The sequence below is a fragment of the Phocoena phocoena genome, chromosome 17 (assembly GCF_963924675.1).
Source record: "Phocoena phocoena chromosome 17, mPhoPho1.1, whole genome shotgun sequence".
Taxonomy (NCBI): domain Eukaryota; kingdom Metazoa; phylum Chordata; class Mammalia; order Artiodactyla; family Phocoenidae; genus Phocoena; species Phocoena phocoena.
In genome coordinates this window covers 80,552,277-80,569,194 of record NC_089235.1, presented here as the reverse complement: position 1 = coordinate 80,569,194, position 16,918 = coordinate 80,552,277, and the positions used below count along the sequence as shown (strand labels likewise).

Below are 16,918 nucleotides of genomic sequence, written 5' to 3'. Positions count from 1 at the left end.
GGGCTACGCTGCTGACGCCTTCTTCATCACCGACGGGCGCTCCCGCCGCAAGGCCGCCAACGCCAATGCCGCCGCCGCCCCCTCCACGGCCTCGGCGGCGGCCCCCGACGGCGACGGCGGAGGCGGGGCCGGGGCAGGCACGCGCGGTGCGGGATCGGGGGCCGGGGGTCGGGGCGGCGCGCGCGCGGGGGCGAGCACCGAGGCGCGTGCGGGGCCTGGGGCCGGCAGCGCGGGAGGCCGGCACGCGTGCGGCGAGTGCGGCAAAACGTACGCCACATCGTCGAACCTGAGCCGCCACAAGCAGACGCACCGCAGCCTGGACAGTCAGCTGGCGCGGCGCTGCCCGACGTGCGGCAAGGTGTACGTGTCCATGCCGGCCATGGCCATGCACCTGCTCACGCACGACCTGCGCCACAAGTGCGGCGTGTGCGGCAAGGCCTTCTCCAGGCCCTGGCTGCTGCAGGGCCACATGCGCTCCCACACAGGCGAGAAACCCTTCGGCTGTGCGCACTGCGGCAAGGCCTTCGCCGACCGCTCCAACCTGCGCGCGCACATGCAGACGCACTCGGCCTTCAAGCACTTCCAGTGCAAGCGCTGCAAGAAGAGCTTCGCGCTCAAGTCCTATCTCAACAAGCACTACGAGTCGGCCTGCTTCAAGGGCGCCGCCGCCGCCGGTCCCCCGGCCCCGGCGCCCGCCGCGCCGCCGCAGCTCAGCCCCGTGCAGGCCTAGGGCGGCGTGGCCTCCGCCGGCCGGGTCGGCTCTCAGCAATACGGGCCCCCAGGGAGGTCTCCGCCGGCGAACGGGCGGAGGGGCCGGAGGGCGGGCCCCTCCTCACAGCAATAGGGGGAGGGGGCCCGGCCCCGCCCCGCCCGCCGGGGGCCCTGCCGGCCCCTTCAAGCAATAGGGTCCCGAGGGGAGACCCACCCCGAGCCCCCTCCCTTCCCCTCCAGGGTGCCCCAGGCTTTTTCCCAGCAATAGGGTCGAGGAGACCCAGAACCGAACCTCATCTCCGAGTTAGGTCTCTGAAGACCGGGGTGGGGTGAGGTAGGGAGCGCCCCCTTCCTCCCTCTTCTGCGCCCCTGGATCGTGTCGCAGAGACTCAGGTCTTCCCCACCCCTTCCCAAGCCTTCCAGGGCCAGGCCTGCGGCCTAGACGTCCAGGGAGCCGGTCCCTCCCCAGCAGCAGGCGGGGGAGGGGCAGGATGGGGGGCTGCAGAGGCGTCCCTACTCCTCAGTGTTCGTTGAACCCCAGGAGTGTTAGACGCGTTGGGGATCGGGGAGGGGGGCGGATGGCGGCACCTCTCTCCCTTGGGTTCCTTCTGGGGCCTCAGTCCGAGCCGCTCTCCTACCCTCGCCTCGCATCCCCTGCCAAATCCGAATTCTTCCAGCCCAGCTTCCCGGGCTCTGTCCTCCATAACGAATAATAATGACGCATATCAAATCGCATGGACTTATCCGACCTCCTCAGAACCCGCTCCCGCCCTGCCCCGGGGCCCCCTCCCTCGTACCCGGGCATTCGGTGTTGGAGGACGGATTTCTGGGGCCCGGCAGGCAGGCCTGGACACAGCCCTCTACACACCTCTCTGTATTCGCTTTGCGGGTAAAGCCCCCTGGGGGGGGGTTGCGGATGCGTCGGGTTTCTTTCTGTATTTGTACGTTATATTTATGAACGGATTGCACTCGGGTCAGGGAAGGGGCGCTGCGGCCCCTATCCTTCCCGCCGACGCCAGGGGTTTGGGATGTCCTGGATCACTTTCCCCGCCCCTGAACCCCGCCCCACCCGGGCTCCGCCTCTTGGGAGCCTCAGGCCCCGCCTCTCAGAGGCCGGTCCCCTCCCTGGAACCCCAGGCCCCGCCCTCACTCTGTTGCCAACTTACGCCCGTCTATGCCAAAGCCTCGGCGGCGACACCGCCCCAAGGGCCCGCCCCATTGGCCGCCGCCTTTGTGACGTCACTGCATGCAGCCCCACCCACCTCCCGTCCCTTCCCGGGGCTGCCCGCTCCCTGTCCCTCTTAGTTAGTCCGAAGCCGACTATAGAGCAATAATGCGCACTGCATGCGAAGCTGCCGCCGCCTCTAGAGTTACTGAGAATCAGGTATCCCCCTGCCCCACCACCCCATAGGCCCCTAGATCAGGGACGCTGCGCGGGGCCGGACGCGCAGACTTTCTTCCCCCTACTCCTCCTCCTCCTCCCCCCCACGGCAGAGGCCGGCGGGTGTAATGGTTTCAGGGGCGGGGCGGGGTGGTTGCCCCCCAAGACCCCTCCTTCAGTCGTCCATCACCCACCAATCCTTCATTAGGCACCAACTATGTTCCAGGCCCCCTTCTGAGTCCGCTAGGGACGTGGCGACCTGCGGGGTGTGTGTGTGTGTGTGTGCATGTTTGTGACGGGCCCAACGGGCTTGGGTGGGCCAGGGATGGCCGCAGGTGCAGAGAGAGCCGCGGTCCCTAGACCTAACCGTGGCCCCTCACTCCTCCCCGCCCCAGCGCCGAGCCAGTGCTGGGGGCAGTGGGGCTCTGCCTTTGACTTGGGCCTGGGTGCACAGCTCAGGTGGCACAGACCGAGGGCCCCAAGGCCCAGCGCCACCAGGGCCACCCGTGCCGAATCCCATTCCTTCCATCCCCTGGCAATAAGGGCTCTGTCACGTCAGTCCAGGGCTCCAAGCCAGAAGAAAAGGTGCACGCTGGAGCATTTGACCTGGCTAGCCCCGTCCCCGTGGGTACCAAGCCCAGCTGCTACTCCGCTGCTCCTGCAGTGGGGGACCCGGACCTGAGAGGCCGGCACAGCAGAGCCCACGTCCAAGACCCCTACATCCCAGTTTGGTGTTCACACAGCTCCCAAGCTGGGGCCTGCCCCGCTTGCGCTGGGCACACCCGCATGCACACGCACACACAGGCACCCCACCCTACCCCACATGCCTATCTACCTACCTAAGGAGAAGGCCGGAGGGCTGTGGGCCGGCCAGGGTCTCCCGCCTCTCCCCACACCCCGCCGCCGCCGTGGAAAGCCATGGGCCCCCTCCCGCCCCCATAACTAAGCAGCACAATAACCGACTTAGCGAATTCAGGTAGAAGGAACGTTTAGGTAGCACCTATTTTGTACTGATTCTACGAGTAGGGCCCGAGATGCGGGGGCCCTCGGGTGGGGGCTGCGGCCGCCGGCCCGCCCCGCCCCCACCCCCGCCTGCGCCCCGCCGCCTTGTACATACTCCCACCCGGGACAGGCCGGGATTTTTACTCGGGCCGCGCCCCTCTTCCGCCCCCGTTTGGGGCCGGGCCGGCCGGACAGACGGACGGACGGACAGACCTCCTTCCTAAGCACAATAGCACCAGCTCCCCGGAGCACCGCACCTCCACGAGGAGAATAAATGCCACTCTTGATAGAACTCGGAGTGTCGGGCTGATGTATACAGGGCTGGGCCCGCGCAGCAGGGGGCACTGGGGTCACCTAGGGGTCGTCTTCCGGGTCCTGCCGCTCCACAGAGGTCGGGCAGGCGCAGGCCCAGCGCTGGGAGTGGCACCCTACCCACGCAGCCTTGGAGTCGCGCCGCTGCCTTTTGCTGGGGTGCGCCTGTGTCTTCTTTTGTGAGAAGGCAGTCTTCCACCCTGGAGGGCCGGCTTGTCAGACCAAAGGCAAGAGCACACCCCTGAAGGCAAGGCAGTTAGCATTTCTCCTGTGGCAGGTGACTCCGCTCTGTGCCAGGAACTGGGGAGGCTACAGTCAGATCTGGCCCAGGACTGATCTAGAATGGCCGGAGGAGGTGCAGCAGGGCCTGTAATCCTGTGGCCCGGGACACCCCCACTCTTCCTGTAGGGGCTCCTGCTGTCCTTACAGCCTGACAGCCACCAGCGAGCCTTCCTCGATGCCACTGGAGAACATGGGGACAGCAGAGGGTGTGGGGTCTGACCCCTTCCTGCAGCCTGCTGTCCACATCCTGACTCCCAGACTCAGGGGATATGTTCCCACACTGAGGAGCCCTCCATAGGTAGCTGGGCCAGGCTGGGTCTGGGGAGGAGGTGCCCAGGGGTCATAGGAGTTCCCACAGCCGCCCACAGCCACCACAGCCCTCGGGCTTTAGACAGGACGTCATGTTGAGGAGATGAGGGGCAGGGCTGTGCTGGGCTCAGAGAGCCCAGGGACATGGACTCCTACCCCAGCAAATACCCTCGGCACCCAGGTAGGTAGGCATAAGCTGAGAGGTCCCACATCTTTGGAGACATGTGGTCAAACCAGGTCAGCCCAGGGCCAGAGCAGCTGTCTGCACGCTGGCAGGGGACAGGCCCACACAGACTCCACTGGTATGGACAGCAGGGGAGACTGACCTGCAACAGACCATAGCCTGTGGGCCTGCTGCTCAGGGTGGGGCTCACCTGGAGGTGGGCGCCCCCTTCTGGGGAGCGTTGTCAGCCTTAACAACCTCAGGAAAGCCCCCAGTGTTGGTAGAGGATGGGTAGGAAGAATTGCCTAATTTGCATATGAAGACTGAGCCTCAGGGAGAGGAACGACTTGTCCAAGGGCTGCCTTTGACTTAAGCCCTGCCCAATACCCCACCCATCCTAAACTCAGATTCACACCTGGGTGGGCACCAATGGCAGGGAGGAAGGCTGTCAGAGGTCCACTCCTCCCCAGGGCTCCTCAGCTTCGGGGTCTGGACTGACTGTTTCTGCTTCTCCAAGACTCTATGGGGCAGTGGGGGTGGAAGGATGGAGGCTGCCTGCCCGGTGCCTGGGACGAGCCCGCGCTTGTCTCCACAGGTGTCCATGGACAGAGCTTTGCATTCCAGAGAACAGGCTACCGATCACCATGTCCAGTGTCTTTCCTCACAGGCTTCCTTGGCCTGCCCGCGGTGCCTCCACCCTAGTGTCAGCTCGAGGCCCTTTCTAAACCCCCAAACCCTTCCAGCCCTTTATTCGACCAGACCTGCAGGTTCCTCACCCCGGGCCAGGTGTTGCTTCCACCAGCAGGGAAACTCGCCACTGAGCTTTCTTCGACAACTCCTCATGCACACATTTGTCCCCAAACAACCTCACCTACCTTGACCTTTTGCCTCTCCCCTGTGGGTCTGGGCCGCACCGCAAACCAGGATCCTGAGGTGCTGGGACTGTGGGCGGGGCTGGCGTAGGCCCCACCTCCCTCCTAGAAGTCCCGCCCACTATCAACCACAGGCCTCCGCCTCCCTCGGACAGGCCCTGCACCCCGCTGGTACAGGGGCTCTTCCTTATTGGTGCCTTCACAGCCCCTGCCTTCCCATTGGCTTGAGGCCTTCATCTTGCTCTCAACTTCGGTGGTGGAACCCTTGGTTCCCCCACAGGCCCCGGTCAGATCGGTCCTTTCTGGTGGCCCCCAGTCCACCCTGGTCCCCTCACTCCTACTGCTTCTTGTCTGCCGACGACTTGGAGCCTGGACGCGGACACAGGCAGCCGCTTCTAACACGGCCCTTCACTCCTCGTTGGCTACTGCGCTCAGCCTCTCTGGGCCTACTGGCAGCCTGAGCCGTCGATCTTCTCCTCTACCAATCAGCGTGCCAGTCCGGGCCGGCCCTCTAGTCTTGGCTCTGTATTGGAGGATGGCGGGGCCAGAAGGTGCGCGGAGACACGTGGGCGTGGGTGGGGAGCTTACCACTAGCTGCCTGGGAGAGATCATTGGGAGGGAGGGCCAGAGCTCCCAGGGCTCACTCCTACGCTGCTGGGTCCCGAGAGGACCCTCTCCTGCGTCCGACCTCCCTTGGGCTCAGTACTCAGAAAGGCCTAGCTCCCCCTGGCTCAGGTCTGCCTAGGAACAGACGAACGTTCTTGGACACTGGATAAGAGACGGGGCTGGTCCTGACCCACCGAGGCTGGGCCATGTGGGCACGCAGGAGGGGTTCTGGCGCCCAATGAGGGCGGCCCCTTTAGCAGGCTACTCGAAAACACCTGCAAGGTAGCCTCAGCCTGCCAGGAAGGGATGCCAGGCTGGTATAAGTCGCAAATGGTCCGGTGGCAGAAGCACGTGTCACCAGGGGGCCCAGGTGCCTGTCCGTGGAGGTGATGGATCCAGGGCAAGCCCGGCGGGAAGGAGGGCTGACCTCAGGCTAAGCCTCTGGGTTTATTTGCTTTCAGAGAGGTGATCTTCTCAGCCTTGCTTACCTCAGAGGAATGAATGGAGTGGGTTCTGCGGCTAGGGGTGTTTCTTGGGTAAACCAGGCCTGAGCCCCCAGTGAACCCTCGCATCCAGAAATCCAGGATACTCACACTCCATGCTCTTTGCAAAATGCAGGTCAAGCCAATTGGGACCGGACTTGCCCGCCCAAGGTTCTCACCGTGCAGTTGTTATGGTGTATTAGTTGCTTCATTTAACGACTGGATGACTGCAGACTGTGCAATGACACAGAAGCCTCTGGGCCCCCGCGAATTGGCACTTCAGGATCACCACGCCCTGGCAAAACTGGCCCGGGTGCGAAACACGGGAAGCTCTGCAAGTCTGCGGACGAGGGCAGAAGGCGGCTGGGTGGAGAGGCGGGCCGGGCGTGCCCATTGTGGGGGCGAGGGCAGCACCCTTGCCCTTCCCCGTCCTGGGCCTGCAGGGGAGAGGTGCTGCCCTGGGAGTAGGTGGGCCAGGCGGAGGTACCCGGGACGCGGGGCCTGGGGCCTTTCTCTCGCTCCATTCTTTGGCCTGGCGCTTGTCTGAACAACCTAAGCGGAGGAAAAGCGGGGGCCTACGGTAGTAACTAGAGGGCTCGTGGAGCATCAACGCCCTAAGTGTCTGTCTGATAGTAACGCACGAGGCATTTCATAAATAACCTACATCCCCACACCCCGCGCCTGGGCTGAGGCATGACGAAACCCTGTGTTTAAAGAGCGGGACAAGGGTCAGGCAGCGGTCAGGAGGGGCTTCCCGCTGCCAGGAAGCCACGCGTTTTCCGCCGAGGCCCTCGGGGAGCAGCGTCCGCCCCTGGCTGCGCGCCCGCCTCCGCGCTCCGGCTCGCGCCATGAGACTACAACTCCCAGAGTGCCCCGCGCGCCAGCGGGCTACACATGGACGCGCGCCGCGGCCACGGGCCAGTTAGCAGCTCCGGGAGCGACGCTGTCGCGGGCTCGGGGTGGACCCGGCGGTTGCGCGCTGATTGGCGGCGCAGGCTACGGCGGCCGACAGGGGGCGGTGGCGGCCTCTGGCCGAGGGACCGGAGGCGGGGCCTCGGGCCTCGGGCGCTGCGAGCGCGGTGGACCACGACTCCGCCGCGGCTGGGTGCGAGCTGAGGCCATGGGCGATCGCAGCGGCGCGAGCGGCTCCCGGCGCCGGAGGACGGGGTCGCGGCCCTCGAGCCAGGGCGGCAGCGGGCCCGCGGCGGCGGCGGCGGAAGAGGAGGTACGGGACGTGGGCGCCGGGGGGGACGCGCCTGCCCCGGAGAAGGACAAGGACGGAGACGTCGACGTGGGCAGCGGCCAGTGGGATTTGAGGTAGCGGTGCGCCTGACCCCTAACCTTTGACCCCGACCCGGGGCCTGCGCGACCCTCGCTGTTCCCCCAGGCGTGTCCGCCGCAGCTCGGATTCCGAGCCCGAGAGCCTGGCTTCCGGACTTTGCGTGGACAGGTGTGCCCCTTGGGCCTCCGCGGGGAAACTTAGGGAGAGGTTAGGGGTGGAGGGTCGCCTGACAGAGTCACACAGGTGGGGGCGCCGGCCCAGCTTCCAGACGCCTCCCCTCTGCCCATCTTTAGGTGGGTCCTGAGGCTCTTTCCCAGGGTGAGCCCAGAGCCTGGAGCCCGAGGTGGGCTGGTTCCAGCCACCCGTACTGTCTTCTTCCTGGAAGGAGATGGATGGCGTCTGGCGTTGTGTGATGAAGGGGACCCCTCTTGAGGGCTATGAGGGGTGCCTCGTGGGTAGATAAGGCTCCCAGAGGAGGGTGGGCTGGCTGGGGAGTGGGCCAGCAGGAGCTTGGGACTGCCTGAGGAAAGGGGCAGGGGGCAATGCGAGAGGGTTTCTCATCCCTTGCAGACCCTCCCAAGAATGGTCTTCACAAAGGTCCCTCATCCTTTACCCAGCGATTGATTGGCCTGGGGTCCTGCTTATATTACCAGCACAAATGCCTGCTCTAGGGTCAGAGATGGGTCCTGTATTGGGACTCTCACCCCTGGCTGGGGTACAGGAGAGGGGTTTGAAGTGGGCAAACCCACAGGTGGTCTCCCTGCTTAGCTGAAGGACTCATGGGAAGCGGGTGGGGAGCAAGCTGTGGCTGATGGCGAGGACCTGGCCCACCTGGGCATTGGCTAAGTCCTGCAGCTGACTCCAGGCGGTCGCTTTGCCGTCCTCCACGCCCCCTCCCCCCACCGGAGCCTTCCCGGCCAAGGGACCCTCAGGGACTCTGGCTTTGGAAGCAGCTCCAGAGCTAGAGATTATCAAGGAGGAAGTGGGCAACCTGTCAGTGGGTTGGCAAGGATTTGCTCTCTCATTAAAGAAGAACCGAGGCTTTCTTCACTGGGTACTGTGGGGAGGGGATGGGCAAAGGCAGCTGTGGTGCAGGCACCGTCCTTGCCCTTGGGGTGCGCACAGCTCACCTGGGAGATAAGATAATCTCGGCGCTGAGCTGTGTGAGCAAAGGTCTGGCGCAGAGTTCATGAGGGCGGCTCTCCTGAGGGGTGCTGGCTTCCTGTGGGCCTGAGGTGGGACTGAGAGAGGATGCAAAGGATAGGAGTGTCCTGGAGTCCCCTCTGCCATCTCCCCACATTATCCTCTCCAGGAGGCAGGGGCGTGGCTGGCTCGATCTCCCTCTGGAGGGGGTGGGATTTGGGGTCATTTTGTATGAGATAGGGGGAGCGTGCCAGCTTTGGGCCAAGCTGTCACCCTGGGCGGGCAGTCACTTTCCTGCTCTACGCAGGTCAGGTGGCCAGAAGCCTCCCCTGTACACCTGCTAGTTGGGCTGAGCCAGCAGGAGCCCTGACTGCCCACCGTCAAGGCCAGGACCCTTGGGAAGAGGAGCTGGAGGTGGCAGGGATGGGCCACAGTCCCCTCGGGTCTGCAGGACACACAGGCTCTGTGTGCTTGTCCCTCACGCCAGATACCGCAGGGGTTGGGTCTCCTGGAGCAGAACCAGGCCTTGCTCTGTCTGCCCGCTTGGCATCTGGCCTCCGCGGCCCCTCCTCCCCGTCATCTTCCTCTCACCTGCTGCCTCTCCTCCCTGCTTGTTCCTCCCCCTTCTTCCTCCCTCCCCTCCCGACACTTCCTGCTCACCTTGGCCTGGCCGGCGCGGTCAGGCTCTGGGTGGGGCCGGAAGGAGGGCCCCCCCTCTAGCCCTGCCTCTCAGCTCATTGCTTTCAGGTGCACCACACTCGCCTGTGCGCCCTCCAGCCCTTGGTTCACGGGCCCTCCAGGCGGGGCCTTCTTGTCGTGGGGCTCTCCCAGGGGCGTCCTCTGTTTCTCCCTCTCTAGCAGGGACTGAGGACACGGGGAGCCCACCCAACTGGAGGAAGTGCCAAGGGGGTGGCAGCTGGGAGGCGAGCTGGCACCCTGCCCCCTCCTTGTTCTAACTGGCCCTGGAGCTGGACCGTGTGGTCCTGCGTGTGTGGTCCACACTTGGGGCTGTGCCTCTGGGCAGGCTTTGAACCTCAGTGAGCCTCAGTTTCCCTGTGTGCCCACCTCCCAGTGCTGGTGTGAGGTGGTGAAAGAGGTGATACCTGTGATGAGTTAGAATGGCCCTGCTGGCTGGGTGGGACTTGGGAGCAGGTGGGCGGGCCGCTGGAGAGCACAGAGGCGTGGGCAGCGCCTGCAGTAGGGGAGAGGGTGACAGAGCTCTGGGCAAGGCGGCCAGGCCCCGCGTCCATGCCAACCATGCCTGGTGCCCTCTGGTCCACTGCAGCTGACTGCATCGGCAAGGCTGGACCTCTGGGGGGATTGGTGGGCAGTGGGCTTCCTTCCCTGGGTTGGGCCCTCCGACCTCTGGGGGCACAGAGCTGCCTGGGTTGGGGGTGGTCAGAAGGCCGGTGGAGGGACCTGAGGGGCGGGTGTGGGTGGCTTGGGGAAGGCCTCAGGAGCCTGACAGCAGCGATCTGGGAGAGCTTTTATAATGTCATTTGTTGTCAGGTTTGGAAAATGCCACCCTTCCCCCACCCCCAGTTTCATCTTAGAGATTGCTGCAGATAAAGTCAGCGTGGTCTTCTCGGTGGCCCAAAGCGGGCAGGGGTCACGCTGTTGTGAAACAGTCCCCTGGGCGTGTCGAGCTGGGCGTGGACATGCAGATGGCGGTTGGCAGCTTGTGGCATGAGGTGGCTTTGGGACGCTTCCAGTAAAAGCGACTGGGCTTGAATTTGGGGGAGGGTTCTGGGCAAGCCCGTCCAGCGGAGAGGCCCAGAGACTGTCCTGTCTGGGGAGCTGGGCCTTGGAGCTCTGCTTGCCTCTTCGAAAGGCAGAGGGCCTGGGGTGGAGCTCACAGCCCCGCTGCGCATGCTCCAGGATGGCGCTGGAGGGCAGGTGCGAGGAGGCCAGGCCTGTGACTGGGAGAGGCGGGTGGGCCAGGTGTGGGCAGACCTCGGTCTGGGAAGGCAGAGGTCAGACCGTCAGCACTGCCCTGGCTGACGATGCTGAGCGGTGTCTTGTCCTCCCTGGCCCTCATCTCCTGGGTGCGGCCGTCTGAGTGCTGACCCCAGCCGTAGCCAGGCCTGCCGCAGAGGCAGGGCCACGCCCGGAGGCCCTGTCTTCTCCTGTGCCCCAGCTGCCTCTTGAGATGGAGCTGTGTCCACGGGAGGGAAGGGGAGGCCCTGGCTTCTCTTACAAAACCGGAGGCCTTGCTCAATGCCGTGGAAGGCCTCCTGGTGGCTGGGCACTTGGGGTGAGGCGGGGCTGCAGCCAAGGACCGGCACGAGGTCTGAGCCTTGCCCCGCCGTGCTGTGGCCCCTTCACCTCTGCCTCGCCCTGAGGGTCAGGCAGGGACGTGAGGGTCTGCGTCTGTGTCCCCCAACCCCGGCGCTGGGTGGGAGCGCTCATGGGTGGGGGGCACTGAAAGTGCCTCCGCTGGCTTCTACTGTAGACCTCCCTGCCATCAGGCGCCCAGCGCCTGGGTGCCGGTGCCCGCTGGGACCTGTGTGGGCCAAATGGAGGGAGGAGGCGGTTGGAGTGGGGCCCTTGGCTCACTGGGTGGTGGGCTGGGCCGACTGCAAAGGCAGATTCGCACCCCCCCATCTGTCCAACATTGCCGGATGGGCCCCCGGACCCCTGGGGTGGACTCTTCCTGTGGGCCCATCACCACTCCTTAGCCAGCGAGGGTGGCGGCAACCAGAGGCAGCTGCGGGGGGAAGGGTGCTCCCAGCCTGGCGGACTCCAGCCGGCCCATAGCCAGCTCCTGCCTGTGGCGTGCCCCGCCCACCCGCAGCATGGAGCGGCAGGCCTCTGGGTGTTCCTGAGAGCTTGGCACGGCCTGGCCCCTCTCTGGTGACAGTTGGGGAGTAGGCTGGTGGGCAGATGGTCGTGCGCTGCCCAGAGTGAGGGGCTGGGCGTGGCCAGGTTCACAGGTGTATGCCAGGGCTGGGAGGCGTGGGCCTGCTTTGGGCCTCGCTTGAGGTTCTCACTGCCTGGGGCTCTGCGGGTGCCCACTTCTGCTTTCCAGGTGCCACCGCCTGCAGGATTCTCTGTTCAGCTCTGACAGTGGCTTCAACAACTACCGTGGCATCCTGAATTGGTGTGTGGTGATGCTGGTAAGTAGGGTGGCGTCTTGGAGCAGGTGTCCCTGTGGCCAGGTGGGGCACGAGCTCTGCCCCCTGGAGTGGGTGGCCAGAGCTTTTGTGGCTGGGCTGAGTGGAGAGGGATCGCGGTGGCGGTCCCTGCAGCGGCTGTATACTGGGCTCCCAGAGGGCACACACTCAACCCTTGTCCCTGTTGAATCCCAGGAGACGCCTGCAGGGCTAGCGTGGGAGCCTTTGTGCCGTGGGCTGTGCCAGAGGGGCTGGGGTCTCCTGAGGGGCTTCTCTGGCTTGGCGTGGGGGCAGGAAGGAGTAGATAGGCTGGTGGGCCTTGGGGCTGTGGAAGGGGTGCTGTGGGCGCAGGGCCTCCTGGCAGCACGCGTGAGTGGTCTTGGGACTCCGTGAAGAGTTTCCTCTTCTGTTCCAAATGGCCCTCATGGGCGTGGAGCCCCCGGGCAGGCCCGGACTTGGAGGAGCAGGGGTGAGAATACGGTTCTAGCCCCGGGCCCCCCCTCCCTCAGTCTCAGGAGGGTGAGAGTGGGGAGCCCCGCGCCTGCCTCGCTCTGCGGCCTGGTCGAGGCCACTGCTTCAGGGGCCCCGCTCCCCCGGCATTTGGCAGCTAGAGTCCAGCGCTCCAGGGTACAGCCTTCGGGCGGGGCAGGGGGCAGGGGCCTCTCTGGGCTCTGCCCCCGCCACTCAGGGCTGACGTGGCACATCACCCTTGACCCTCCACCCGACGTGTCTGCCTGTCTTGGGCGTGGTTCCCGTGGCTGCCCGTGTGCAAGGGGCTCCCGCACCTTCCCTGCCTGTGACCCCAGGAGGCTCCCTGGGGAGCTGTGGGGCACCATGCCGCCTGGTGGGTGAGAAGCTGGCTGGGCAAGGGGAGGGCGGGCCATTGGCCAGCTCAGACCCAGGAGATGACGTGTCCCTGGTCTCTGGAGGCCGTTGCCGGCCGAGGCTGGGTTTGTGAAGAGGGGGTCGTGCGGGGCGGGCCCTCAGCTGCCTGGGCGGCACTGTCTGCTCCCCTGCAGCCCCTGGGCCTGCCTGGCCCTTTGGTGTCGCCCCAAAGCCTTCCCCCTGCTTCTGGTACCTCTGCCACACCCTTCCTGTAGGAGACGCGCATCCCGCGCTGCGTTCCCTCTGCAGGCTGGGCCTCCAGGTGGGTGCTGCCTGTTTGCAGCTCCAGCTCTCGCCTGCTGTGAGCTCTCAGGACAGGCCACCGCCAGGTGGGGTGACGCTGTAGGGCCGCGTGTGTCCTGGTAAGCTGGCCGCTCAGGCGTTTGACTGGGAGAGGGTGTGGCAGCTGGCCCTGCATCTCTGAGCTTGTTCACCTCCTCATGAACCTTGCCAGGTAAGGGACCCCACCAGTGTCCCCTGGAGAAGCGTCACTTTTCTGCGGACCCTTCCGTAACCTGCACGGGGCCTGTGCCTTGTGGGGTGAGGGAGCAGGTCCCTGTCCCTGCAGAGGAAAGCCAGGCCCCCAGCCAGCGGCTAAGGCAAGAACTTGTTGTGATGGGGCTCCATCCTCAGCTGCTGTTGTTGCAGGAATGGCCGAGGCGGGCAGGGGCGTGAGTCACAGTGTGGCGTTCCAGGCCCAGCTTCCCCCGGCCCCTCAGGACTCTGGCCCACAGGGCGTGGGCACTCCTGGTGCAGCGCCTGCCACACAGCCGGGCTCTGCGAGGACTGGCCTGACTGGCAGGGCGGTGCCCTGGGCGTGGGTGGTGGCTCCATCTGGCAGGCTTGGACTTTGGGACTGTTGCTGTGGCCTTGGGGCCCTCACCAGCTCGGTGGGATGGATGCGGGCTGCTGGACGGCGTGGGTCTCTGTCTGCTGCTGAAGACACAGGCATCTGGGAAGTGCCTGGTGTCGGGGCCGGCTCGTTGGCGTGCCGGGGGCAGTGCCGAGGGGCTTCCCATCCCTGCGCTGGCGTCCGCGGGGTGGGTTGCGAGTCTTGGAGCTTGGCGTGAGGTCAGGCAGGGCTGGGCCTGCAGGATGGAGGCTGCTGCTGGGACCCACGGGTGCCGGGAGGAGCTGGGGTGGCTGTTCCGGGGCCAGAGGTGACGGGGTCGTGTCCCTCTCTCTCTCTTGCAGGTCTTGAGCAATGCGCGGTTATTTTTAGAGAACCTCATCAAGTGAGTGGGCCCTGGCCCTGCCCCACCCACTGCCAGCTCAGGCCCCGCCCTTCTCCCCGCTCAGACCCTCATCCCCCACCTGCCCATCTGCAGGTATGGCATCCTGGTGGATCCCATCCAGGTGGTGTCTCTGTTTCTGAAGGACCCCTACAGCTGGCCCGCTCTGTGCCTGGTCATTGGTGAGCTGAGTGCCCAGGAGGCCTCGGGTGGGGACAGGGCTGACCTGGGCCTGAACCTGCCCTGTGGCGCTTCTGTCCTCAGTGGCCAACGTCTTTGCCGTGGCTGCGTTCCAGGTGGAGAAGCGCCTGGCTGTGGTGAGCAGCGCCCTCACGCCCACCCTCGCCCTGCCCGGAGGTCTCCTCCTCTCCAGCCAGACTTAGGGCAGACCAGCAGCCCGGCCCACTGTGTCTCATCCAGGCTTTGGGGCTGTGTGTGGCTTTCCCGGGAGGGGCTGCACCACAGGCCTGGCGGCCATGCCCTAGGGAGACCCTCTGGCCGGGGAGTGAGGGCCCCCGGCTGAGCGCTGTGCTTCCCCCCCCCCCCCCCCCCCGCACCTCAGGGTGCCCTGACGGAGCAGGCAGGGCTGCTGCTGCACGTGGTCAACTTGGCCACCATTCTCTGCTTCCCGGCGGCTGTGGCCTTACTGCTTGAGTCCATCACTCCAGGTGGGCCACCCATCTCAGCCCCATCCCAACCTGTCTCTGGGGCCCGTAGGAGAGACCTAGGCGAGCCACAGGGGCTGCCCCTGTGGCCGTGGCTCTCCTGTGGGCAGTGTGAGAGGTGCATGGCCTGAGCTTGCCTCTCCTGCAGTGGGCTCCGTGCTGGCTCTGACGGCGTACACCATCCTCTTCCTCAAGCTGTTCTCCTATCGGGACGTCAACCTGTGGTGCCGAGAGTGCAGGGCTAGGGCCAAGGCCAAGGCTGGTGAGGGGCTGCCTGGGGCTGGGGCCACCCGGGGCTGCCACCTGCTGTGGGGCTGGACCCAGGCAGCATCTCAGCCTCACCCCGCCCTGCCACTTGCTCGTAGCTGCTGCGGGTAAGAAGGCCAACGGGGGAGCCGCCCAGTGCACCGTGAGCTACCCTGACAACCTGACTTACCGAGGTGAGAACCCTGCCAGGGCCTGGGGGAGGGGCGCTGCTGGGGGCCAGGGCTTCGGCCTGCTAGCCCCACCCTCCTGTTGCAGACTTGTACTACTTCCTCTTTGCTCCCACCCTGTGTTACGAGCTCAACTTCCCCCGCTCCGCCCGCATCCGAAAGCGTTTCCTGCTGCGTCGGCTCCTTGAGATGGTGAGGCTGGAGGCTGGGGCCCTCGCGGGCTGGGGGGGCCACGGGGCACTGGGGGGCTCAGCCCGCTGTTCTCTGCTTCCTCCTCCAGCTGTTCCTCACGCAGCTCATGGTGGGGCTGATTCAGCAGGTACGCGGGCTGGGCTGGGGGCTGCGCTGTGCGGGGTGGGGGAGTTGCTGGAGGAGGGTAGCTCGGGCGGCCAGCGAGCTGACACCCTGCCCTCTTTGCAGTGGATGGTCCCCACCATCCAGAACTCCATGAAGCCCTTCAAGGTGAGCAGGCAGGCCCTTGCGGGGTGGGGTCTGAGGGCGGGGCCGAGGGAGCCAGCTGCACCCTGTCTCTGCAGGACATGGACCACTCCCGCATCATCGAGCGCCTCCTGAAGCTGGCGGTGAGCAGCCTGGCGGGTTGGGGCATGTGGGGGGCGGGGTGGTGGTGTTCTGGAACCTGGCACACGCCTCCCCGCAGGTCCCCAACCACCTCATCTGGCTCATCTTCTTCTACTGGCTGTTCCACTCCTGCCTGAACGCTGTAGCCGAGCTCATGCACTTCGGAGACCGGGAGTTCTATCGGGACTGGTGGTGGGTGGCTTTGGGTGTGGGGCCGGGGGCTGGGGGTGGGGGAGGGCCCTGGCGCAGCCCGGTCACCCGCCGTCTCACGACCCCTAGGAACTCTGAGTCCGTCACCTACTTTTGGCAGAACTGGAACATCCCCGTACACAAGTGGTGCCTAAGGTGGGTGTGGGCGCTGCAGCCAGCCGGCGGGCGGCACGTGGCCCGGGCGCCCGCCCCACGGCCACCCGCCCCACGGCTGCTCCCTTTTGCAGACACTTCTACAAGCCCATGCTCCGGAGGGGCAGCAGCAAGTGGGTAGCCAGGACGGGGGTGTTCCTGGCTTCAGCCTTCTTCCACGAGGTCAGTGCCCTGTGGGCGCGTCTGGCCCCACCTTGGGCGGGGGTGGCCGAGGGGTAAGCTGACGCCCCTCTCACCCCCACCCAGTACCTGGTGAGCATCCCTCTGCGCATGTTCCGCCTCTGGGCCTTCACGGGCATGATGGCTCAGGTGAGCACCCCGCGTGGCCTGGCATCCGCTCTGCGCCCGGGAGCCAGCCCCGTGGTCACGGAGGCCTGCTAACGGGCCCCCATGTCCCCAGATCCCACTGGCCTGGATAGTGGGCCGCTTCTTCCGTGGCAACTACGGCAACGCGGCCGTGTGGCTGACAATCATCATCGGGCAGCCGGTGGCGGTGCTCATGTACGTCCACGACTACTACGTGCTCAACTACGAGGCCCCGGCGGCCAAGGCCTGAGCCGCTCCAGGCCGGCCCTCCTTGCTGCGGCTGCCCGCCTTGCCTCAATGCCTGTGGCTGGAGCCGGCCTCCCACCTGCGTGCTGGGGAGAGGCCTGGCTGGCCAATGCTGCCTCTCTGCCCCTATGGGGCACCCTCCTGCCCCCTCAGGGATGGCAGACTGGGCCTGTGGGAGGTGCCAGCACTCGGGAGCTGTGCCGATCCTGCCCAGGGGTCTGAATGTGTCAATAAAGCGCTGTCCACAGTGAGCTCCGTCAGCCTCCGGGGCACGGGGCTGCTGGGAGGTGGTGGCCGTCCCAGTCCCGCGGGGGCGGCCTCCCTTGGGCTGGACCATGGGAGGGCGATCTGGGTCCCTTCGGCATCCCAGGACCTGGAGCAGTTGCCTGGCTGTGGCTGGGCTGGGGGGAGGGGGGGCGCGGCATAGGACGCAACCTCCCTGCATCCCAAGACTTCTTGTCCTGCAAGGTGGGGCCTCAGAACTCCCAGGCCCCGTGTGCCTGAGGGCTGCCCAGAAGTGGACTTCAGCTTGGGGTGGGGCTGGAGGCCG

General features: G+C 65.8%; 2 protein-coding genes across 3 annotated transcripts in view; both read left to right on the top strand.

Moving 5' to 3' along the window:
* SCRT1 (scratch family transcriptional repressor 1) overlaps positions 1 to 730 on the top strand; it is a 2,101-nt gene extending 1,371 nt beyond the window's left edge. Inside the window, exon 2 of the mRNA XM_065895170.1 lies at positions 3 to 730. Within this exon, the coding sequence (XP_065751242.1) occupies positions 3 to 730 (728 nt within the window). The remainder of the gene's footprint in view (positions 1 to 2) is intronic.
* The window catches only part of DGAT1 (diacylglycerol O-acyltransferase 1), a 27,177-nt gene extending 10,563 nt beyond the window's left edge, over positions 1 to 16,614 (top strand). The window contains exons 2-18 of one of the 2 annotated variants that reach the window (XM_065895322.1): positions 7,133 to 7,437; positions 11,574 to 11,661; positions 13,738 to 13,778; positions 13,872 to 13,957; positions 14,040 to 14,092; positions 14,338 to 14,443; positions 14,589 to 14,702; positions 14,806 to 14,880; positions 14,963 to 15,066; positions 15,155 to 15,193; positions 15,295 to 15,336; positions 15,411 to 15,455; positions 15,533 to 15,645; positions 15,733 to 15,798; positions 15,891 to 15,978; positions 16,063 to 16,125; positions 16,217 to 16,491. In XM_065895322.1, coding sequence (XP_065751394.1) covers positions 7,241 to 7,437; positions 11,574 to 11,661; positions 13,738 to 13,778; positions 13,872 to 13,957; positions 14,040 to 14,092; positions 14,338 to 14,443; positions 14,589 to 14,702; positions 14,806 to 14,880; positions 14,963 to 15,066; positions 15,155 to 15,193; positions 15,295 to 15,336; positions 15,411 to 15,455; positions 15,533 to 15,645; positions 15,733 to 15,798; positions 15,891 to 15,978; positions 16,063 to 16,125; positions 16,217 to 16,372 — 1,476 coding nt within the window. In that variant the 5' untranslated portion in view covers positions 7,133 to 7,240 and the 3' untranslated portion in view covers positions 16,373 to 16,491. Of the gene's footprint in view, positions 1 to 7,062; positions 7,438 to 11,573; positions 11,662 to 13,737; positions 13,779 to 13,871; positions 13,958 to 14,039; positions 14,093 to 14,337; positions 14,444 to 14,588; positions 14,703 to 14,805; positions 14,881 to 14,962; positions 15,067 to 15,154; positions 15,194 to 15,294; positions 15,337 to 15,410; positions 15,456 to 15,532; positions 15,646 to 15,732; positions 15,799 to 15,890; positions 15,979 to 16,062; positions 16,126 to 16,216 lie in introns of those variants that run through there. The other variant, XM_065895321.1, reaches the window with a different exon arrangement.
* Positions 16,615 to 16,918: the final 304 nt, after the last annotated feature.